Here is a 25525-nt window from a genome sequence, read left to right as displayed (position 1 = left end):
TAAAACTAGACCATAGTCCGCCACAAACAAAACTGTAGTGTCTGTAACCAACTCAGTATATTTTAACTTGCAAGCAGCATATACCATGTTACTTTTATAGCTCTGTCAGCACTCATTGTAAAATTCTGTTTCCCAGTGAGATTTAACTTCTCTACGTTCAGAATTAAAACCAAAATCTTGCATTTTTGGAGCAGACTGGTTATCTTTCATGTCCCAACTATATGCAGTGGTTATGATGAAGATTCCTACACTGTCTTTGCAGAGATTAGGTCTGAATGAAGGAGTGCTAACCTGTGGAGATTTCAGTGCTATGGTTAAGAATTCCTGTGTAATTGAATTACTGGGGAAACTTTGGTTCAGGTTCTGTCTTGTTTTTACATAGCTTTCCCACCGGGATTAACTGATGTAGTTATCCCAAGGCATTTTACCCAGTGACAAATGATCAGGGCAAGGGTTAACTTCATCTCCCCTCCACCCTTCTTTTCTGAAGGTGTGATCTTAGGCAAATGGAATGCCACAGGAGCTGGTGAATGCAAGCCAGTAAGAACTCTCCAGGAGAAAAAGAGACTGTTTTGAACATTAAATGAAACTTAGTACACACAAATAACCAAGTTTTGCTATTTTGCTTCTTAAGCAGAAAACACTTGTCCCCCTTTTTTTTTTTTTTTTTGATCATTTAGTTATATAGGTTGTGTGATTTCTCTGTGATAAATAGAAAGCTACAAAGTACTTCCACCTTGAAGTAGGTTGGTGGTGAGTAATGACTATCAGATGGTTCTCAGAATTGAGTTTTTTCCTGGTAGCTTTTCTTGCAAATATGCCAAGCATTGATCTCTGTTTGTTTTAAAAATATCTGACTGCATCAATTAACATTCTCATTTGTGCTACTTGAAACCTATTTCTCAATAGAATCATGACATGAATTACACTGCATAAGAAAAGGAATGAAAAGGAATTGGGAATAACAGATAGTGTGAAACTGGATGGAGGGAAGATAGAACACACAGAATCCGTTCATTGAGCCTTTTGGCTGAAAGGGTTTGTGCACTACTTTTTACCTACTGGTATTTGTGTTTTAGTTTTGCCTCACCAATGAAAATTAATTTCAAGATGGTCCACACCCTAAGGTTTATCTAAATCCTTTATAGAATGACCATTCAAAATGGTAGAATTAGCAGATCTGTATCTCTGTGTACTCTGTGACTGGAATAACAGAAACACTTGGGAATATCGCAGAAGGCAGTGCATCCCCTCAGAGATGTAAAGAGCAAAGCCGCCTTTATTCCCATCATTACTCATCCTCATGAGCCAATCAAGGTGCACAGCACAACTACATACAGAGTTGAGAAGTGAGGACAAAAAGGAAGAAGAATGAGATGATTTATGGCTTTGATATCTTAAGATGGTACACTGTCGAAATGGCTTATGTATAAAATAAGTTCCAACGGAGGTACAAGGGAGACAACGTAGTTAAGGCTCTTTACGTAGACAGAGGCCTTGCATTTTGTCATGGAAAATAGGGAGTTTGTGCTGATTTGGTAAAATTGTTTCTCTGAAATAAGTATAGAACATACAGAGTGTGTGCAAGCAAAATGTTTTTTCTGATTCTTGAACCTTTGCTGTTTTTTGGGAAACCTGGTACGTGTTCTCTTATTCTGAAAGGCACATGCATTACCCACTCCCTTTATCCATTGTAAATTTTCAGAACATTTAAAGTCTTAATTGAGAACCAGTTTCAAATTGGACTGGAGCCTGGTGCAGGATTTATGCCTATAAATTCTTCATTACAAAGCTCAGAGGCAGTTTAGTTGATACGTACACAGGATAGATCAAATGTATGTTTGTTCACATAATTGGGAAACTTCTGTGCATGTGTTTTTGGCAGGAGGAAAAACAAGTACAGATGTGTGTGGTGGTGATGTTTGGTTTTGGTTTTTCTTAAACCTGACTGATATCTGTATATTTTTGGTAACAATAATGCAAAATTACAAGCCTAGAATCCTTTAAATCCCTTATATAGATTCTTCCTTTCAGAATCCAAGAGCAAGTGTTCTAAGTACAAAAAAGAAAAGTTAATGTCACTTAGGTTGTGTGTAAGAATGGGGGCTTTGAATCCTGGCTTGGGGTTGTTTTCTTTTTTTTTTTTTTTTTTTTTTCCTTTTAATTTTTTTTATTATTATTTTTCCTGGAACAGCAATTTGACACTGTATTACCAAGCATTTTCCAGTTGCTTGAACCTAGTTCTTTCCAACACAAACAACTGATACTGCTGAATTGAAAACAAATTTAAATGAAAATTTGTTTAAAATAATGTTTGGGAGAGTTGTGCCATTGAAGTGTTTTAAAGGTGACTTGGGAATAAATCATTATTTATATTTGCACACTTTAATGAAGAGGTTTGTGTAATAGTGGTTGAATAAGACTTTACATGGACTTTTTTCCTTTTTGTGGATTGGAACGGCTCTGATAGGCTGCTCTTCCCAGCAACGAGGAAATGACAGAGATGGGATGATTGTTTCATACATTCCAGTTAAAATATTGCTATTGAATGCACTCAGATTCTTTTGTTTCATTTTTGATTTATTAGAGTAGTAAAGCTTTCCTCCACCCTCATGTATATCCAACAGCATTCTTACTAGGTGTGTTTCTAGTTTCGGTGTGATAAAAGCTAATAATTCGATAAAGCTTCTTGTTAGAGTCTTCTAATCCTAATGAAGCACCAGAGAATGTAAAAATCTGCTGGCAGGTCTAGTGTCTGCAGTGGAGTAATTACGGAGAGTGCTGTTGGTTAAAATGACCGGAGAGCTCTGGGACTAATTGTAAGGAGTGACAGAACAGAGAAGTTTTATTGCTGCAGTTCCCTGAATTATGTTGAGCAGCAGCTGCGTCAGCAGATTTCAATTACCATACTACTGCTCCAGTCCCTTGGTGTCATTCTTGTTGGCATCAGAGTTAACTATTGATCCTTTTATTTATAGAAGCATTTGTGTTGTTTGGCTGCAGAGGTATATCTTCTTGTTTGGAAAAAGCGGAGCTTGCAAAGAAGAAATTTATTTGCAAGAAAATAAAACCATTTAGAAAACCCTACACATACGAGGACTAGATGAGAACATTTTACTACCTTTTGCATACGTGTCCCTTAAAATACTGTATGTTTTATCTAGGCTTGTCCTTGCACTGACACAAAATGCTGTCAGACTGGGCAGGAAGAAACTTAGGGCTGGGGAAGGAGGCCTGCTTTTCCAATAAGAGTGAGAAATTACATACTGCTGGGGTTTTAAATCTTATTTTTGTTCTGTGTATTTGCTGCTTACTGTCTTCTGTTTGGGAAGAGTAACGGAAAATAAGCCACCATGGATTTGATAGGATCTTGGCAAAACATAATTGTGGTGCTGCAGGCACCCTTTACTGGCAAATAACTTTTCCAAGTGTTAGGGAAGGCAAAATGACTTACACATTTTCACTTATTAAAAATAAAATGCTACTTCATTAAATACAATCTGAAAGCCAAGTGAATAAACTCTCCTGGGCCTTTTCTGGCTCCCTGCAGGGACACCACAAGCATCTCTGCTTTGCTTTTGGAGCTGGTATCATGGTGCACGGTGAACAGACACAGAAGTCAGCTTGCTCAAGAGGGGACTGTTAGCTTTAGTCTCAGACTCTGGATGCCAGAATTGGCAGCAGCAGAAGTGAGGACCCAGGAAGATGAAAGTAGAAGAGTTGCAGCTGTAGCACTTGGATAGAAATGAAGAGGGTAAAGGAGGGAGTTGAGCCTTAACCCAGGGAAACATGGACCCTTAGTATGGGCGGGGGGGTTGTTTGGTTGGGTGGTTGTGGGTGTTTGTTTGTTTGGGGGTTTTGTGTTGTTTTTTTTAAGTGAGACCTGGCTGCTTTTGGGTTTTTTTGGTTTTTTTTTTTGTTTTGTTTTGTTTTTTTTTTTTAAAAAAAAAAAAGGCAGCATGATTTTCTGTAGGCAGTTCTCTGTCCTCCTCTTCTGTGCTGATTTACCTCCCCAGCTGTGTGTCACCACTCAGAAGTGGTGTTTCACATCATGGTTTTGCTGACTGAATAATTTGTCTGTGCACTCTCTAATATGCTTCTGGCAAAATCACCTGGGGCAATTTCAGTCACTACTGTAGCCAGCTCATCAGATTCTGACTGAAGCAGATTAAGAAGCAGATGCAGGAGCTGGTCCAGGACCAGATCTCTGGGCAGTGACAGCCCTGCAGGAGCAGTAACAGGCAGCTGATTTTGGGGATAGGTGAATGAAGTGGTACCTTCGGCTCTGCAAACAGCTGTGCTGCATAAAGTATCTTCTAAAGCCTTGTGCTGTTACAGCTACACAGTGAAAGGCCCATACTGGCATGAGGCTGCTATCCCCCCATAGAAATTTTTCCATAAGATAGGACTGTTCACAGCCATTGGATGAAGTGTGTTACCGTGGCTTGGTTCAGGGGTCGGCTGACAGTTGGCATCTAATATTCTCATCTTCGTTGTCTCTCCTGATTTTGGGGGGCATGTAATTTGTGAACAAATTGCTGATCTCTTGCAAATGTAGGATCCACCCCCCTCGACTATTTTTATTAGAAGCCAGTGGTATCAGTAAGGTGCTTGAGTGTTGCTTACACACCACCTCCACTCCCTCCACACACCCCCCCTTTTTTTTTTTTTTTTTAATTTTAGGCTAATCCATCACAAAATGAAATAATTTCAAGGGAGAAAATTGAGGTGCTCAGTTCTGAGATCACTTCTTCAGTAATCTGTGATAAAATACTGTCTTTGTGTTTTATTATTAAGGCCAGCAGAATTAAATGGTTTAAATTTATTTGACTAATTGAACTCATTTAAGTTTTTAATAATTAAATGAACTGAGGCTGTGTAACATGTTAACAGTCATGTCCTTTTCTTTGCTTTGAGCAGTTTTACTCTGGGCACCGATCTCCTCACATTCCATATAGGTTATTGCACCTGGTATGGACTCATGCACGGCATTTAGCAGGGTACGAGCAACAAGATGCACACGAGTTCCTCATTGCTGCATTAGATGTGCTACACAGACACTGCAAAGGTAAGGCTTGTACTCTTGAGTCTTCAATCAACAAGGAATATTGGATCAAAAGGAGGTAGAACAATCTCTTCTTAAATCAAGTGTAGTGTCTTCCAGTACAGCAGTCTTAGCAAATTCCTTTTAAAATGTTTGGTAGCCTTAAAGGAAAAGATGTACAAATAAATAAACCATGCCCACTGTCAAAAGTTACCTAGAGTTAGAAGCAGACAAGCCTGTACATTGGTTTGAATCACCATCATGTTCTTCTCTTATTGGTTGTGAGTCACTGTCTTTTCTTTTAAATTTATTTCTATTTATACCTGAGGTAGTTAGAACTCTTACTCAGTGTGTCATGAGACTGATGAAAATAACACAGAGGAGTCTATGGCTGTTCTGCTTGCATATTATCCTACTGTATTTATGATGCCAAATTGCTTACAGAAATGGGAATAAGGAAAAAAATGAGTATTTGGTTTTGGTATCTTGTTTTATTAGTCTGTATATAAAAATACATAATTGTATAATACAGTAAAATTATTCATTGCCATGCTTCTGGAGATTAAGTCTTTAAGTCTTGAACCGATTTGGTAGATGATATGAAATTATGTATTTCGTGTTAGTTAGCTGAACTAAACCTGAACTGAAAATTTCCTAGTCTGCCAATGTTTAATCTAGCTTGATTCACTTAAGCAGAGAAATTTTTACTATTCTTGTAAGTGGAAAAATAGTAGGGTTGATACTAGAAAAATAAACAAAAAAATCCTTAGTCACTAAAAATAAGCTTTAAAGCACTCAACTTTCCTCTAGTGCTCTTAGAAAAGCCACTTAGAGGTTATTTTTTTGTCTATCAAAGGACTATCAAAGGGAAGGCTGCTACTGCTTCTTTGAAACATTTCAAAGTCTTGCTTTTATCTTTGAGATTGTCTTACATGGTAGCAGATGTGCTTGTTCAGATTCGTAATAGGTGTCCTCCAAAAGAGTCTTCTCCAAAAAGATTACTTCGAAGGACAGGAGTACATAGAACAGTTCTTTTGCAATTATTAGTATCTGCCATTTGACAGTCACTAACTGAAATTCAATAAGCCTAATGAAACTAGTGTTAAAGTGCTGTACAGAACAGTGTCTACCCAAATACTGACCTCTCCTTATCACTGAATAAACTCAGCTGCAAACAGAAATACTTCTTGGTTCCTGTAAAGTTTCTGAACTGTTGATCTAACAAATCTTGAAGCTTTTTTATCATCTTTGATATAAAATGATGTTCATATTTCTTCTATACTTCCCAGTTAGTTCATGAAGTGGTAGTATTTTCTTCTCAGAATTGTAAAGAAAATACTTGGAGCAATAAAGGTCCCTGCGCTCCTTTGAAATTGATAAAGAATCTGAAAAGACAAGGGTTTTGTTTTGTTTTGTTTTTTTTAAAGTGTGGTTTGGCTTTAAATGAAGATTATGATGTATCTTCTGGAATTACCAACAAAACCAAGCTTTCTCAACAGTTTCTTTACTCTTGGTTCTGCCTGGCCTTTCCATCTGGAATGAAAATGAAACTGTACTGTCCTAAAACTTTGAAAAAAATACGTTGGACATCCTTTGTTGGAAAGAGTATGTGTGTGTGTGTGTGGATTCTTTTACTAATTGTTGGGTATCACAGATGTGTTGAAAACACTTTCTGAATTTGTATCAAGTTTTGTAATGGTTTCAGCCAGCTTGGGTTGAATTAGGGGGCTTTACAGCTTTAGTACTGAACTTTTGGGGTTGTGGGAAAGGTACATTCAATACAAGGACTGAAATTCAGTTATTTAATGGATATCTTTAAGTTTGAGCCTGCTTGCATGGACATAAATAAGCTGTTACAGTGCTACTGGTGGGAAGGCATTAGCAGTAGATCCTTGACATCTGTGTACCTGGGTTTTAAAATTTCTGTTTCTGAAGAAATGAAGAGACTTTTATTAAACTATGGTAAATAATCTATACCACATCAAGGTAAATTTAAAGAAGTGTTTGAGCAGTTGTGTGGGAACCAAACAAGTTAATCTAAACCAGAATTTCAAGTATGGTCATGATAAACCACTTTTGGAATGAACTAGTTTGCTATGTAATGAGAAAGTTTTCCCACTTACTTATGTATGCACACACACACATGTGAAGTATACATATGTAAAAATATTATTACTGAGAATATATCCTAAAGCTACAATACGTAAATAATGCCTCCCCAGCCATTATTAAATATTTATTTTTACTGAATCAAAAAAGCTTTTAAAGCTTCCAGTCAGTAGTAATCAAGTTCTACAATTAAGTGAACACAGTAAAGTAAAGTCACGGTGAAAATTCATGATCACCAAGACTTCAGCCACCAAAACGAATGAAAGTGTTCCTTATCCTAAGAACTGTATAAATATCCAGTGGTACTTGCTTGGCTGACATTGGTCATTTATCCCCTTTCCATTCCAGTTACTCAACTTCCTGGGAAGTGTCCTAATGCAAGTCAGAGAAAGCTGTAAATGCTTGTCGTTGATAGCTGGCATTGCCTAAACTAGGCAAAATATATGATTTTGATGTGCATTTAAGTTTTGTAATACTGCATCCTAGGAAGCATAAATTTAACTGCCCTTAGACTGTTATATGGGCTGGCTGGCCCAGGTAGTTGTTTAATTTGGTTGGGTTTTTTAATATTGGTTGAATATATACCTTGTTTTAGTGGCATCTGTGAAGTTTGGGAAGCCTGGGATACCTGTGTGATCACACATGTAAATCCTGTCTCGGGATGATGGCTCTTCTTGTGCCAGCACTGCTGTGTTGAGCTGTGGCATCTGTTCAGGGCATATTGCTAACACTTAGCAGGGCTCCTCTATGCTGCTGGAGCAATTTAAAATGTTTCTGAATAAAAGACATCGAATCTGTCATGCCTATGCATCACTATTTTTCATTCCAACAGCTGGAGAAAGATAGTCTAACGGGAAAGTAGTATCTTGGTGGAAAAAAAAATGCTAAGCTATTATTTACTCCTCTTTCTCTACCATTCACCCAGAGTGTATACAAGGTCTGTCCTTAAATGCATACTCCAACTAAAAAAGCAAGAGCTTTCTTGAATCTGAATTCTTTTTCCAACATTGCTGCTATAAATGACATTTAAAGTTGTACCTGCATTTTGTGCTATTCCAGTCTTTCTTGCTGGTTCAATAGTGCTCACAGTCCTGCACTGTCATTGTACATGGGTATTTGTGGTCCTTCTCACCACAAAAGCTTCCAGATGAGATACAAAGCTTACTCTATATCAGATAGTAGCGTCTTCACCAGGGTAATGCTATAGCCAGCCTTCCTGTGGAGGTAATGGCCACCTTCTTTGTACTAAAGTCTAACCATTCACCTTGACTTTTGGCATGTGTTGCCCTAGATGTTTAAATGCTTAAGTTTGATTTTTAGTCTCTGAATATGTTTGGATTATAGAAGATGCTGAAAATGATCAGACATTGATCTGTTGCTTCTTGCATGTTTTCTTAGACTCTTCTATGAAGGACAAATACAGAGTATACCTCACTCTTCATGTGGGATACATCAGGAGTTCCAGAGCTCTTCATTTGTTAGAGGAATGTAAATAATAGGTATTTCTGCTCAGTCTGCAAAGCATTAGGTCAAATTTTAGTCAACACGACAGATATATCTTAATTAACAGTGCTCTGGAAGAAGATCAGGGTTCTAATTCTGCAAACTCCCATGACAGTGAGGTTCCAGTAAACTTTATTGTTTACTAACTTTGTCTCAGACATATTCAAACTTGGAGAAACTTAGACCAGAATTGCAATTTTCTTACATGGAGCAAGACTGCAATTCAAAAGTTAATGTTCAGCCCAGTGAAATCACTGGCTGTGTTTGGGGGTTTTTTTGTTTAATTTATTTATTGCAAGAGCAGCAACAGTCAGGCAGCAGAGAGTGGCAGAGATGGGCATTTGTACACAGAGATACAAAAAGCAAGAAGTAATCCTATATTTTTATCCCAAACTTTATTCAGTGAATGTTTTTCAGTTGTCTAACAAAGAGTAGTGCTTTAAAGCTGGTTATTCCTCATTTATCTGGTTTTCATGAAGCATTTTGCACTCATCTTTAACAAGGACGGCTATAAATCAAATCTGAAGCCTGGTGCTAGGTATCATGACAGAAAAAGAATGCTCTGCTGAGATTTGGGAGTAAAACACTACCCTGCTCTGTGAATTCTGCGTGATATTCTTAGGAACTGATAAAGCATATGCTTGCGAAACATGTCATCTGCTATGTTCTATATAAATTTTTGTGTACACTGCTTGGTCATAAAGAGTAACAAGCACATGTTCTGAACACTGGGGGCCGAAGTAAAGTAGAAAAGTTAATATTAATGTCTTGTTTTGATAAACGTCCCTTTTAAAATCTGGCAATTTTAAAATTCTTTTTTCTCATTTAAGATACATAATGGAAGTTGGAGGCAAAACTTTTTTATTTTTATTTCAAAACCAAAAGGAATGTTAAAAAGTAATCTATAGCTGTTCTTAAAGTTATGTGTGATTTACCTTTAGTAGTATATTAAATGTCTGTATATTTGAACACAATGTGCTTAATTATTGCACAGATGCAGTAGTGACTTCTGTGTGGGTTTTTTTGTTGTTGTTTTGTTTTTTGAGTTTGTTTTTTAAAGAGTTGCATTTAATTTGAATCCAAACTTTTAAACTCAATTTTCTGCCATTCTCATATTTACATTATTGTATACATTGATGTATTTTTGAGTTTGGGTTTAGCTTTGTGCTGACCAGTCTCTTACAAGAAGCTGCTGATTTCCCCAGTAGGAATTATGACCAGCTTTAAAAACAAAAATGTATGAAACTAAAGCCTACTTGGTAAGACAGAAATGTTGAAGAGAACCTTAGCTTGAGCACAACAATCTAGCAGCTTCTAGTTCTCAGCTGCATAATATACCTCCTCTCAGCATCTGTTACATATTGACAAGTGTGAGTAGGTGGTTATCTTACTTTTTTTTTCCTTCCTCTCCAACCAAATGTCATGGGAAATAATGTTGAGTGGGTAATGCCATTCTGTTTTGCTGGGAACAAGCTCACAGAATATTCTTTTGAGACCCTCTTGTCACTGATCCTAATTGACTTGTATAATTGAAAAGGGAGTATTCATTCTCTCCCGTAGGTGGAAATGACTGTCTATTAAAGCTGTCCAACAGGGATATTACCTGTAGTCCAGTGAAGAATCTCTAGACACTGTTTCTCTGTTTATGTTCCACCCCCCAGCCCCCCAAGCCCAAAAAGAAGAACAAAACAGAGGGAGATAATGTTTCAAATGGTGAGATTACAAGGACGTGGCAGTTGCATGTTGTTCCTTTAAAAAGGAAAAGCGGAACTTTAAAAACAAGGATAAAGAACATTAAATTCTTTTTTGAAAATCCGCATGTAGTCTTTAAAGCTTATAAGTGATCTTTTTTTTAAAGGTGAAAAAGGTCATGGAGAGTCTCTATACTGTAGGCTCTATTCATTAGCTTAGCATAATTGAGACCTTAGAAAGATCTTAAATTCAGTAAGATTTAGCTGAAGTTCCCACCAAGAAATGCCTGAGATTGAGTCTGATAACCTCCAACTTGAACCTCGTATGTTTGAAATATAATTTTAGAGCGTTTTGTTCAAGAGCCATTTTAAGGAAACAATATGCTTTTCTTCACAATTCCAACAAAAGTTTCTAAAGCAGGGAGCTGAAGTGAGAGCTTTTCTGAGGCATTTAGGTTCTAATTAACTGAAGTGGCCTTTTGCAGTTTAGCAGGTATCACCTATGTCAGCTTTTCCACACCTAATATCAGGTGGCATATTTGGCAGTTTTATATAATACTTTTCAACAAACTTACAAAGCTTCATTGGAAAAAAAAAAAAAAAAACAACCTTATTTCTTCCTGCTGCAAGAAGACTTCTGCTAGAGCACCTTAGACACCAGAAAAGTGGTGGGGTTTTGCCCTATGCTTTTACTTTCTTCAGGTGTTTTTTTTAACATACTTGACTAGAAATCAATTGGATGTGAGTCTCTGTTTACAGAGCAAAATCACTTGCATCTATCCTGCCCAAGGAAAATAAGCAGTAGAGTATTGGAAATCAAAGAAAAAGTGTATCACTCCTAGTTCACCTATGGGGAATGGAAGGAGTATGCTTCCGAGCTGAAAACTGTGACAAAAACTTTTTGGTTGTTTAATACTCTGGTTAGTCTAAGAAAGCTGAATTAGCCTTATCTCAACACTCAAATCATAAAAATGAATTGCTGCGCTCCTGAGACCTGCAATGACAGTTTATAATGCCTAAAAGATGGGTATGTGTTCATTGTGCCTCTTGGGAACTTAGAGGATTGCTGTGCCTCTGAAGAAGGTGGAGGAAGACACAGTACTTATCTTCCCACTTCAGATAAGGACATCTTTCATTTTCTCACTGGTGAAAACTTTGAACAGGACATACACATCTGTGTTGAAAGGAGAGGATGCAGACAGCAGGCTGGAGGTTAATGGGTCTTAACAAACTCTTCCCCTCACTCTATTCTCAGAAGTTGACTGGGATAGAAGTAAAAGGTAGCATTTCTCCTCTGTTCATTTAGAAAAATAATGTGTTATTGAATACTCTGCCTAAGCAGAAACGAGTGTTTCTGTGGTAAAGAGCTGGACATTTGTTTAGACACAGATGTTGCACAGTGGCTCTCTAAGTGAAGTTTAAATACTAATTTTCATGAACCACCTGGGCAACTCCTTGTCTTAGGAACTGATCTTTATACCAGATAGTGCAAAGCAAATCTCTGTAAAGGGAGATTGGATGATACCCTGAAAAAGCATTTGGCCAACAGCAGATATGGCTTAAAGCTTCAGCTCTACAGGAATTAACTGCATTTAGTCACCTTCTGATTATCTTTTATATTTTTCTAGGAGTTCTCTTTTTGTTTCCTTGCTTTTTCTTCAACACACAACATTTTCAGAGTTCTGTATTGTCTATGTGAACTTGCAGTATGTTTCAGTTTGCATTATAAAGAGTTACTGGAGACACAGTCCAAGACAAATCACTTTCCTCATAGGATTTTTGACTTCTGAGCCTCTGTTTGCATTCCTCCAGGTGATGATAATGGGAAGAAGGCCAACAACCCCAACCACTGTAACTGCATCATAGACCAAATCTTCACAGGCGGACTGCAGTCTGATGTTACCTGTCAAGTCTGCCAGTAAGTAATGTTTTTCTGATTCTGCACTCTGATTTGAATCTCTACACCTCCCAGTGCAACAGTGTACTGAATCTTTTCTTTCCTGAATACCAATAAAACACCAACAAAATTCCAGCAAGACAATAACTGTTTAAATACAGCATCAGCTAAATGAAGTCAATTACCAGGTAACTGTCATGCATTAAGACATACCAAAAAAGCTACCTGGAAAGTACCACAGGCCTACAGACATAAACCTTTACTACTCTGTAAAAAATCATTTTTTGACAAGTTCATGAGGAGAGGACTTCCAAGATGTCTTTGTTTTTGAAAGTATGTGGTTACCACCTTGTTTGAAGAAAAATTCTGATCTGCAACCATATTTTCCTTCAGTTAGGAGCCTCATGTATCATCAGGAGAGGTTTCAAAGAGGCTGATACCTAGTGTAATCTCAGGTACCAGCAAGTGAATGTTTTACAAAAGTAAGGAAAAATGTATTTGTTGTTTTACTCTCTGTACTGGAGCAAGTTGACTTCTCTTTCAAGATGTTTGGTGTTGCCATAGTGCAGAAGTCAGAGTTCTTGTTTTTTGTTCTGTCCTGCATTCTTATAATTATGCACACTGTCCTGCAGATGGACTATTTTGCTTGATTGAATCTGCTTTTACTCTCAGTTTCCTGGAGAGATTTACAGAAGATTTACTGTAAGGAAAACACATGAAATTTTGTTCTTTGCTTGGTAGAGCCACAGAATCCTTTTATGATAATGAAAAACTTGATGTATTATGACACAATATTAGCATTGATAAAACTTTAACAAAAGAAGTTTTCTTTGGAAAATTGATAACTTTTGCACAAATGAAGCTGGAAAAAAAGCAGAATATTGTAGGCTTAATGAGATTGCGGAGTGAGATGCTAGTTTTAGAGGAAGAGAGAACTCAAAAAAAATACAAGTATAATGAGTACAAACAGAAAATGCTTCCAAACTAGGATCTTAGACCCCTGAAGTTCTGGAGTTCTCTTAAAAATGTAAATGCTGGAAGAAAAGATTTGAGTCTGTACAAGTTACAATTTTGAGAAGCTTTTTCTGTAGTCTAGCTCTTGGCTTGTCTTCAGCTGTCTTGTAGAGAAATCTGATTGAGAACATACGCTACTTCTTGATGCAGTTATTCTTTGGCCTCTCAATTCCAAATGCTGTAGGAGATGCTAATATGAACTGCAAAGCTTAACTCAGTGCACCACTGTATAGCAAAAGTATTTGGTGCTCTCTTTAGCAAAATAGCCTTAAGCAGCATCTCCCATGTCTTGACCAGAGAACCATGCTTCTAAACTAGGTGGATTGCATGTAGCTATCCTCATAGGTGTTAGCTGGTTTATAGTGGTCAGTAGTATGACCAGTACCTCTATCTCTGAGTAACCCTGCTTGTTCACTTTGAGTCACAGGGCTCCAGTGAGTGGGAGAATGTATTAAATCTATACATCTTGCATTTAGTACATCACATACAGTTCCTAAAACACAGGGCTTTTAAATACTCAAAAAAACAATTGGTTGTGGGAAAACACTCTGGAGCAAGTGTTATTTTCTGTCATCTTTGAGTGCCCTCTAGGGGTGATGTAGTTCCCATAGTTCTTAAAAATAAGTATCTGGTGTGCACACTAAAGTGAGCGAGACTTAACTGTACTTCCTTTAAACGTGTATTAAACTGCTTTCTTTTTCATAGTGGCGTTTCCACAACGATAGACCCATTTTGGGACATCAGTTTGGATTTGCCAGGCTCCTCCACCCCGTTCTGGCCACTGAGTCCAGGGAGTGATGGCAGTGTCGTAAATGGGGAAAGCCATGTATCAGGCACCACCACTCTCACAGACTGCTTGCGAAGGTATGAAATGAGACAAATACAATTTTGCTGGGGTAAAAAGAATTTGGCTTCATTCTGTTCTCCAGGTGGCACTGAACAATGGGAGTAAGTGATGCTTTGTCATGGCATTATCCCCAAACAGGATTTTTATACATATTTTAGCTTTTTGCATAAGAGGAAGAAGGCAAAGAAGGCTCAGAGCAACAGTAGGCCTAACAATAAGCAATCAAAACAAGTTGCCACATGATGCAAGAGGAAAACAAATTTTACATTGGCTGCTGCCAGGCAATGTGGTTTTAAATGACTGAAACCACTAGGATCTGTCTCCCTGTTCTTGGTTGTGTCAGCTAAGCGAGCACATAAAAAGAGTTTACAATGCATTTAATATTTGTCTAAATTAGAACACCAAGTATGAAACTAATTTTGCTCTAAGCACAACTGAGGGTCAGCTACTGCCAGCTTAGTTGTGGGGATGGCATTAAGAATTAAAGGAGTGGAGCTTTCAAAAAGAAGAGATAATTCTGAGCAGGAAATTTAGGCATCTTGGAAACAGGTAACTGGAGAGAATGTTATAGCTTCATATACAGTTAATTTGGATCTTTTAGCAGATCTGAAAGTCATTCTCTTGTGGCACATGCAGCTGCTTGTCTGTGGAAGAGGTTACCTGTAGCCTGTGTCAAAGCTAATCCTCCTGAAATAAAAATTCATAGCCTCTGACATCTGATTTCTAACCTTGATACCTTTAAGATCAATATTTTTAAGAAAACAAGGGAATTAGTACAAATGAGAAATTGCTGATGCAGAAGTGCATCAGGAGGCAAAACCAGTTGCATTGTGGTGATTTTTCTTCAACATGAGGATTAGTAGAATTAGAGAGAAATGATGATAGGAAAGGAAAAACATCCAGGTTCAAAGATATTCTCAGAGAGTATGGATTTTGGAAAGAAGTTGAACTCTAATGGATAAAGAGGATGGGTCTGGGTTTTCACCCAGAAGTTAGCAAGCAGGTTGACTATTAGATTGAAACAAGGAAGGCACATAACTTCGTATCAACCAGTGTGGCCATGCAACTTAAAGTTAGCTTGAAGAAGGAAGGATTGATCAGGAATATGACAGAAATCAGAAAAACATAGGCGCTTCGAACAATAACAAATTTATAAGCCTTTTTACAGACTTGCGGGAGTCAAAAATATCAAAAACCAAAACCACAGGCTAGGTAAAAGAAATATTACTAATCAAACAAGAGGGGAAACCAGGAAGCTGTGATGATTATTTAATGCTGGAGGCTGCATTGGCTGTAAACAAAATGAGGCAAGGTAGGGTTAGTGATGAGCTGATACCATGTTGCCCTCACGTGCTTAGTGTGTGCATTAATGTAAAATGTTTGATTATATTTCAAAATATTTTATCTCAAAAATCTGAGTTGTAAAGCAGCTTCTGAGGAGACGATTTATTTGCCCTGTGGAAGTCTAAACTTGGAGGAAAAGACTGACCAGCCCATCCTCCTAGCCTTTTCTGTGCTGACAGTTTCTGAAGAAGTGAGAGAGATTTTGCTTTAGTGTGTTGTGAGAACGTAGAGGTAGTATATTTTCTCTATGCAGTTCACTGTTCTGTAATGGTCTCTTCCTGTAGCTCCCTTGAGCAGTTCTGTCAGAAAATTTTGAAAGAGATTTTTCTAGTTGTCAACACTTGGGTTTTCTTGGAAGATATCTGTATTTTGAAAAGGACTTTTTGTTTACAGCCCTTTCCATCTCAGAGCTTTGATCCTAGCCCTGGAGGGCTACAAGCTCAAAGAGTGTCCTGCAGATTGCATGCAGCTGGGCACAGAAGTCGTGTCATCTCGCTTCAGAACTTCCATATTGATGTTTTGGGGTTTGAAAACAAAAGACCTTCACTTTCTATATGAAAATTAGCTGTCCTGTTGTAGGAGATTAACTAACATTTAGCTTCTTTCTCAGACACTGGTGCATTTCAGTGCAATGTTCCCAAGTAGAGCAATGATAAATGTCAGATTTGGATACCTGAACCGTAGCGCTTTACGTTATTATAGGTGTTGGGTTTTTTCAAAATGTCACTTAAAAGCCATGAACTCTGTCTCTGGTGGTGCCAGTGACCCACAAGTAAAAGTAAAAGAAGTGTTTTCAGCATGTGTGGAAAATTGTCTGATCGATCCCTTTGCTTTTTTTTAATATTTTTTCAGGTTTACAAGGCCAGAACATCTAGGAAGCAGTGCCAAAATCAAATGTAGTGGTTGCCATAGCTACCAGGAATCTACCAAACAACTCACTATGAAGAAGTTACCCATAGTGGCCTGTTTTCATCTCAAAGTAAGTTCACAGGGGACAGACAGAGCAGAGGGACATGTATTCCTCTCTTGAGAGAATGAGCTTAATTCCTGGACATGCTTCTGGCTTTCACTGACTAATCTTTTAGTGATATAAATTAATATAAAGAACAGCTTGCATGCCCAGCTAGACTTTTTATTAAGATAGTATTACATTATCTATAATGTAGCTTCACAGGATGTCTGTGGGAAGCTAACTAATCAAACTCTAGAAACAAAATGGAAGGCTAGTACAATACCTGAACCAGCATAGAAACCAATCTTCAATAGCACTTACCCATCCTGCATGGTAAAATTTTTATCCTACACTTCTAGTGGAAGAATGCCACACGGGAACTCTGTGTTGAAGGAAAAGCATGAAAAAGTTACCAGTTGCAAAGGAGAAGGTGTCTTGTATCTTCCCAACTGTGATGTAGTTTTCAGCATTTCCAATCTAGATTCTCAGATGCAGTGATGGAAGATAATGTCATAGTTAGTGCCCTCAGATAGTTTAGTCCTGTACCATTTGTCTTAAAGAGTATGGCTGTGGTGCAAGGTAAGCAGCGATCTTAGATGAAGGTTGTTCTGTGTCAAGAGGCAAAGGGTGCTTGAAAAGTGATACCACAGGCCTTTTGTAGAAGCAGCCACCATAGTAATTTAACTGCATCTGAGATCTACTTGAGCTTTTCAGATGCAGATCTCTAAGGTCTTGAGTGTCTCCTGGGACAGAATGGCAATGTCCTCTCATTGCTAGGCAGCAACTGATGATCACTGGTCTCACCTCTTACTATGACCAGTAATTCAAGAAACTTCTTATTTGATGATGATACTAATGTCACGTAAGCTATATAGAGAAAAACAGCATTTTACCTACCACTGTGATGACTGGAAACAGATTTTAAAATGGCAGCCTATGCGCCCTGTACAAATGAAGGCTTGTATTGCTTCTGTTTCCAGTTGGAGAATGGTGAATTGAAATAACACGTGCACCAGCCTTTTACTTCAGAGGCTTCCTTCCATTGTTCAATTCTTACATGGTTTCTAAGCTTTGAACTTTGGTAAAACACCTGGGTAACTTTTAATAGTGTTAGAATTAGACCTTTATCTTGTAGCTTTCATGGCAAACTGCATACCAAACTTTGCAGCAGCATGCAGGCAGTTTTTCTGGTTTATTTTCCAGTAGCCCTCTAAGCTAGGTCAGTATGTTCATACTGGAAAATCTAATAATCTGTGTAACTATAGTGTCATGGTCTCACTAAGCAAGTCACAGACTGTATTCAGAAATGATTGTAGTTTGGAATTGTTAAATTACATAGCAACTCTGTATCCAGCGTAGCAGCAATTTAAAATTTATTTTCAAAATCTGGCTTGTGCAGAAGCTTGTTAATGAAATGCAGAGGTCTTGACTTGAAAACAGAATGCCATAGGAAGGTCTTTATTTGTGAGAAAAGATTGATTCTGCTTTCTACTGGAAAAAGGTGCTACCAGTGGAAAGAATTTCCTCTTCTGTACTTTACAGGCCTTTTCAGATTATTTGAGACAATCATGCCTTCAGATACTCACCCCTTATACCAGCAGTTCTTCAGTTGCATCTTGAGTATTAACCAAGATGATATGAGAATGTTATATGCCAAAGATATTAGCCTGACTGGAATAGATAGTAGCTCACAGTTCCTTTGTTCTTTGGCTGTTTGTGGTCCTCCTGAAGAGCATTCCTGCGTGGCTGACCTGAGGTTTCCAGAGTGCTTGGCTGGCTGCTTGGTGTTTGGGGGGGAGTTTTGGGGGTGTTAGGCTCTTGTTTTTATTTTATTTTTATTTTCATTTTATTACTGCAGAGTAGTTGGCAAGATATACTTAGGTGATTCTGCTCTTTTGGCAAGGCAATGTGAATGTGCTCAACCCTTTTTCTACACTCAGTTCGGTATTCATGTTATCTAGAATGATTGAAGGTTTTGAGTTGGTTTGGGTTGGGGTTTTGGTTTTGGTTTTTTTATTTTTTGAAAATAAATGACTTTTCCTAAGTGATTGTGTTGTCCTGTCCATGCAAAATGCAAATTTTCTTTCCTGTGTTAGAGAAAAAAAGAAACGCAAAAGATAAGAATTACAGTCTCAGCTTTTCACGTCTGGATCTGTTGCTAGGGAATTGTTATGGCACCACGATTGGAAAATAATTAACTTGAAGTGTAAATAGAGCAGAATTTCTGAGAACTGGGGAGAGAAGCTGCCTTTAAATAGAAACTCATTCATCTCTTTCTGGTATTTGTTCCTATTTCCATTTAACGTTCAATCGAGAAGATGAGGAGAGGATGGTGGGTATTGCAGGCTCCCTTTGGCGGAGGGACAAGGCTTTTTTATTATCATATTCCATTTTTGCCTTCATTTGAATTGGTACTCCTGTGTAGGCTTGACTCCTGTCACTTGGGATGATTGGATGGGTGGATTAAGTATGTGAATCTGATGGCAAGTTCTCGTTGTCACCAGTTCTGTGTGCCTAGGCAGCAGCCATGTATTTGAATAGCGCGTAGTACAAATGAACACTGGTTTGGTAAAGGCTGTGTGTGTTCTCTCCATTTAATATTTTTTTTCTTAATATCAGTTGGGAATAAGTTTGAATGTATAGATATTAAGGTAAACAATCTAATTAGTACTGTGTTTTTACCCCACAAATTCTGGTTAATTTTCCTGGTAGAAATGTGTTAGCATTTACACAAGGGTTCTCAGCCCACATTGGTAGAAAAAAAATCTGGAGATATCCCTGGATACTGCCTGCCTGCTAATATGATTTTATGTTATTGTTCCTAAGCTTAGGACATTTATAAAAGACAGAAAACTTAGCCTTTCTCTAAAGAAAAAAAAAATTCTTCCACTTTGTCTCCAGCGGTTTGAACACTCAGCCAAACTGAGGCGAAAGATCACTACGTATGTCTCATTTCCGCTGGAGCTGGACATGACACCATTCATGGCTTCCAGGTGTGTACCAAGTTCAAAATCCCCCAAAGACCTGGACAGAACTGTTTAGCAGTTCATACATGTGCATCATGAAACATGGAATATCCTTGAATCAAGGTTCTAGAACAGTATGTATGATGATACTTCTGCTGTAAGCTTCTCCTTGAAATGTGCATCTTTTCTAAACTAATTTTTAGATAAACTATTAAGTTTTGTGTGCCAAAAAAGGCTTTTTTTTTTTTTTTTTTTTTCTTAATATGTGTTATGTTTCTGGTTGCATGTTAAATTTATAGGCTGAGATCCACCATGCCTTTACATCTCTGCTTTGGTCCCATCACCTGAGTGCACACCCACCAGTCATCTTGTGTAATTAGGCAGATTAGACATAACCTAATGCCTAACCTAGTGTTTCTGAAGTTATAAAAATCCTTCCTCTTTATTCCTGCACACATCCAAATCTGGATTTTTTAATTTTTTTTTTTAATGGTACCTTCAACTTCTGTTTAGAGAGTGCTGCAAGAATCAAAACCATAGTCCAGATTAAAATAAGTATTTATAATTGGTATTTAAACAGAAACAGTTAAGGATTCTCCCACCTCCCAGGTTTGTGAAAGACATGACGCTTATATAAATATACCCTTATGAAAAGAACTTAATCAGCTAGTTAACAAGTATTTGTCAGGTATTCCATTCAAATATACAAGAGGATGTTCAGATTTAATTTCTATCCGAAGCAATGCAGAGAGCCCCAAAAGATGGCATCTCTTAACACAGGGGCTCTATTTGATGCTAAAATTTTACTACTAATTTCAGGCTTCGCCCACCCCACCCCCCTGGAGAAAAGTAGATGCTTCTGCCTTGAGAGAAAGGAGAGCCCTGAAGCTCTGTTAAATCGTGTTATATTAAGAATATAGGGTTTATTCCATTATATTCTGGAGATTTTGAGACTTCCCTGTTCTATCCAGGGAGAACTCACCACAGAGGAACTGGCTCTGCTGATGAAAGGTATCAAGCATAATGGAATAGTGATGGGATAATCAGCAGGCATAACTCAGTAATCTGAATTTCATCGGCTATGAAATCAACAGCATAATCCTATCGCTGCTGTCAAAACACAAAATGAATTTACAAGTCAGAGCCAGGATGATTGACCCATCACAGGATAAAGGATTGATGTAATTAGATATTTTCCCAGGTTTAAATACAAATCTTTTCTTAACCTGTTTTTAAGCTTTTTGGATAGGACATTTGATGCAAACAGATCTGTATTTGCAGCACTGAAGCCTTGGCCAGGAGGAGAAATGGTGTTTCTTATGTAGCATTGCTGTGAGAACAAATGAAGCATCTTTAGCATCCTAATCAGCAGCCCTTCTCTGCTGCTAAGCAGCATTGTGCTTTTGAATAAGGACCTGGATTTGGCAAACAGGCTGTGTCATGTAAAACCTATTTCCTTGGTTTGGGAAGCCACTGCTTTAAGTGACTGGATTTTTGTGTGTGTGTGTTGCAGTAAAGAGAGCAGAATGAACGGGCAATACCAGCAGCCGACGGATAGTCTAAACAATGATAATAAGTAAGTGGTACATTCCATGACTCCTATTGTGAAAGGTAGTTGGCTTCTAGGAGATATACAGTCTGCTGTATATCCTGCAGTGCAAAGTGCATTACCATATTTGACAGCACAGTAAGTCTGAACTGTTGCAAAATAAAGCTTCATTCACTACAATTGCCTACCCTTTCCTGGGTTTGTGGCAGCTGACATTCAGATCTGAAGGTGATAATCCCAGTCATGTGTCTATGAGCAAAATTAAAAGCTATGGTTACACTATTAAAAGGGATGGGTGTTTCCTTTAAATAATCTTATCTTTATTGCAATAGCAAAAGGAATTCCAGAGGACCAGAAGAAAGTTTATCAAACACTGACACTCAAAGGCCCAAGTAGATGACCCCCAGTAATTCTGGGGTCTCTTGGTCAGGTATTGATTCCAGTCAGAATAAATGATGGGCTGATACAGGACTTGCTCACGAATGCAAAGGAAGTCTAATTGAAACCAGTATCCATAGCTTCATGGGCAAAGAGATGGTCACAAAAACCTTATCTTTTAATAAGATTACAAGTTTGGTTGCTACAGTCGTGCTGATGTTGTGTATTTAAATTCTTCAAGGCACTTCATTTGGCACTAAAAGTTTCATTAAGAAACTGTAACCTCACAATAGGTAGATGAAAAAACTAGCTAACCATGCCTTAGTGCAGTTGTCATACAGGCAGACACCACTGGTGTCCTGTATGCGATTGATTCATTAGATGTATGGTGTTTAATAGTGGTCCTGTAGCGATTGATTCATTAGATGTGTGGTGTTTAATAGTGTTAGCAAAGATCTGAAAGAAAACTCAACTGATCACTGCTGAGGTTTACACATGACTTAAGTTGGAGAAGTTGTTAACGGTGAAGAGGATCAGTTAATGAAAGCAGAGGCATCTGCTCTTTGAATCCTCCATCTAGGTCTAAAGAGTGGTGTCCATCCTAGCTGGATTAAAGGACTCCACTAGGAAGGAGGTGACTTCATAAATCCGTGGCTCTGTAAACAGTCAACTGAATAGGTCCCTTGTTGCAGCACCGCTGTGTCAAAAGAGCTCTGTGAATTTTGAACATAAGTAGGGCAATATCAAAATTACAGAGATTATTTTACCATTATGCAGCTGTGTTTGTATCCCAGTTTGAGGATAGAATTTTAAGAAAGAGTTAGAGCTGAGAACATTTGGAAAAGAGCTGCAAACATATTTAAGACTGAAAACAAAATTTTACCTTAGAACAAAAGAGCTAAGGAATTCAGTCTTCTACTTTTTAAGAAAAGAAAATGAAAAAAAAAAAAAAAAAAAAACAACCAAATAACAACAACAACAAAAAAAAAAACACACATTAAGAGCAACTTGGTTAGTCTATCACTATCTTTCTTTGGAACAGAGATGTGTCTGCTAGTTTTCAGGCTAGCAGGCAAATGCACAACAGCATCTGAAAGCTGGAAGTTGAGGCTGAATATATCCAGTATTTCAAAATAGATACAGACTTTCCAGATTAAGGACAATTAATCAGTACAGCAGTTTATCACTAGAAATATTTAAGATTAGCTATATTTAAGATTACCTCCATCCCGATTCCTCAAATGCATTTTTCTGGCTCACTAGAGTAACTAATTCAGGGAAATAGGAGATCAGACTAGATAATCAGTGGTCCTCTTCAGTAATGCATCAATATTGAACTATTTTAGAAGAAGAATCTTTGGTAGCCAATATTGGTAAAGCTGACAGCTGTCATCAGACTGGAGCATTGCAGTAATAGCAAAACAGAAAAAGAAAAATGTGGTTCTTTTCCCAGTTAATGTTAAGAGCTGGTGTTTTATTGATGGATCAGAGCCTTTACTATTGCTATATGTGTTTATGAACACAAGCTTCTGCCTGTCTAAAACGTCAGTTGTTTTTTCCCTTTTGATCCACATATTCACGAACTCTTTTCTGTACCAGGTATTCCTTGTTTGCAGTAGTTAATCACCAGGGAACCTTGGAGAGTGGGCACTATACCAGCTTCATCCGGCAGCACAAGGACCAGTGGTTCAAGTGTGATGATGCCATTATCACAAAGGCTAGCATTAAGGATGTGCTAGACAGTGAAGGGTAAGTTGGGAACTGGAAAGGGGAAAGGAAGGGAAGCTTTGACCTTTGGGTTTTCCTTACTTTCAGTTAAAAGACCCTTTCATCATAGAGAAGACTTAATCTCTCTCTGACTATCTAATGTATCTCTCTGTGTATATATCAGTGCTTCAGGATGTTGCTTTATATCCTGGATTTGTTGAAGGAAGAAGAGGGGAAGGATAAGAGACATCAGCTGACTCTGCAGTGTCTGTAACTGATGCTCATGTCCAAATTCTTGCTTGGTAACAGAAGGGACTCTGCAAACAAAAGTGATATGATCATCCAGTGTAGGAGCAGTATTTATCTGCATGTCGCAATCCAATCTTTGTCTGCAGAACCTTTGGATTACTGTGACTGTAAAAGATTTGAAGAAAAGCCATTAAGAAAATACCACGAACCAGAGTGGGAAGGCTATATGGGAGCCAGGTACAGAACATGAGCTGTTTCTTAGCTCATGTCTTTAAACTGATTTCAGATTGACATTATGGTGTCAGATATTTGCATTAGACAAGTATTGGGAGTGCAGAACAGTAGTTTGCAAGGGACGCATCTTGGTGTTGCTTATTTGAGGGAAGCATTGGGGACTGGTATATGTTCTAAGAATAAGGTAACTTAAAATCTGAAGTCTTCGTTTTGCATTTTCAACAATGGCTTTGGTACTGGAAAGATGAGCCTTTATTATTCTTGTTTTAATTATTCCTGACACTTCCATGGATTGCAGCAGGCACAGATGTTCAGTTTGTAATTTTTTTTAATGTATTTTCCCATTTTTTCATTTTTGGAACTTCAACCAGGAAGTTAAAGAAAAAATCTATCCTATAATATCTGAATTTTAATGTTAAATGATTTGACAAGGTAACGTGCTTTGAGGTCAGCAGAGCGACGAGTTTGTTTTTCTTCAAGAACAAGTGGCTAGCTCTGGTCCTCAGGTGGGGTGTTTGTGGCAGAAACTGCCATAGGGAAGGAGGGGAGGAAACGCGCCGCAACTGCTGCCCATCCATCTCATTAACGGCTGGTTTGAGCTCTGATCCATTTTCCCTGGTTCAGATAAAAGGCTGACACTAAGTAGATCTGCATTGTATAAAGGAAGCTCCATAGGGTGTGACATGGAACGACAATAATTGGAAAATCTCCAAAGTGCGTTGAAGCATTTTAAGAGAGTCATGCGGTGACCCTGTCAGTGTGTGTCCTGTCAAGGGTGTGTAGAGATGAGTCCACTTGGCTCTGACATGTAACTGCTCAAGGGCTGGACTCAGTTACGTAGCAGTACACATAAAGTAATTAAGGACAGGAGGAATTTCATCCTATTAAAACACCAGATTTGAGTACAGATTGAGACATGAGGTATTTGAGTTCGATTTGACTGGGACATGAGTTTTCACCCACATTCCTGGTTCTTCGTTTTGCTTCCCTAACAGTAAATGGCAGACAGTTTGCAGTAATCCCAAGTGTCTGATGCTTAGTTAATGCGACTCTAAAGCACCAGTTGCATCTTAAAGCACCTCTGTTGTATTTTGTGTCATGATAGTGTTAAAGGGATGCTGCCTGTCTGGGCACCAACACAGTCTAATCTTCCAGAGCTTTCGGGTTCTAAGTAGATTGTACAAGAAAGTTTGGCTGTTTGATGTACGACTGTTCAGTTTCCCGAGTTGCTGATAAAATTATGTCTGGTGGCTTCCCTCCTTCTCATCCATGGTTACTGTAGGGAACTGGCACGTCCCTGGAATCGCTTCAAATTGAAAAGGAAAACAAAATTAATAGTCCTCATTTTTTATGATCTCATCAATGGAAATACTAATCTGCTCCGACGCATAACAGAAAGCTGAAACTGTACCTCTGCTTTCTTGCAGATATTTGCTGTTCTATCACAAACAGTTCCTGGAGTATGAATAGCCTTATCCAGCAGCTTGTCAGATATAAGCAAGGAGGAAAACAAGCAAGCCTTCTGAATCGACACACAAACCTACCTGAAATGAAAAGACCCATTAAAAAACAACTAGCACTGAGCTGTAACAGGACCTACTTGACACTGACTCAAAGCCTGGCGGAGTAAGAAATGAACAATGTCCAACGTGTATGCAGTCCCGCAAGGACAGAAAGGGGGAAAAAAAGAGGCTACAGTCAGTCACTTAACAGAGGAAATATAAAATGAAAGGAATGCTCTGGGTGGGGGAAATGGGAGCAGAGGAGTCCGGGCACTGGTACATCTCCTATGTTCCTCCAAAATGTGTGTGGGAAGGCAAGGGGCTATACCCTCATCTCCATAAAGCATCTTCTCCATTTGGTGCTTCAGCTCCAACGACCAATCATATAACAGTTAAAATTAAAAATCCAAGCCCATTTTTTATGCATATGGGTCTGAAAGCAGTAGAGTGGAGGAGGAGGGGATGACACAACTAAAGGACTTTGCAAGTATCTTTTTATTTGTGAATTTTAGTTATTAAATAAATACAGTATGAAACTA

At 38.2% G+C, this 25525-nt stretch overlaps 1 protein-coding gene across 4 annotated transcripts in view; it reads left to right on the top strand.

Annotated features, from left to right (window-relative positions):
• Positions 1–25525, top strand: part of USP22 (ubiquitin specific peptidase 22) — a 113398-nt gene extending 87873 nt beyond the window's left edge. For all 4 annotated transcript variants that reach the window (XM_042798419.1, XM_032989045.2, XM_032989043.2 and 1 more), the window contains 8 exons: positions 4921–5068; positions 12160–12265; positions 13964–14122; positions 16302–16428; positions 19303–19394; positions 20881–20943; positions 22894–23043; positions 24912–25525. In XM_042798419.1, the coding sequence (XP_042654353.1) occupies positions 4921–5068; positions 12160–12265; positions 13964–14122; positions 16302–16428; positions 19303–19394; positions 20881–20943; positions 22894–23043; positions 24912–24954 (888 nt within the window). In that variant the 3' untranslated portion in view covers positions 24955–25525. The remainder of the gene's footprint in view (positions 1–4920; positions 5069–12159; positions 12266–13963; positions 14123–16301; positions 16429–19302; positions 19395–20880; positions 20944–22893; positions 23044–24911) is intronic.

The sequence above is a fragment of the Tyto alba genome, unplaced genomic scaffold (assembly GCF_018691265.1).
Source record: "Tyto alba isolate M040663 unplaced genomic scaffold, T.alba_DEE_v4.0 Super-Scaffold_28, whole genome shotgun sequence".
NCBI lineage: Eukaryota > Metazoa > Chordata > Aves > Strigiformes > Tytonidae > Tyto > Tyto alba.
Note: the sequence above shows the minus strand (reverse complement) of the source record. Positions and strands in the feature narration are given on the sequence as shown.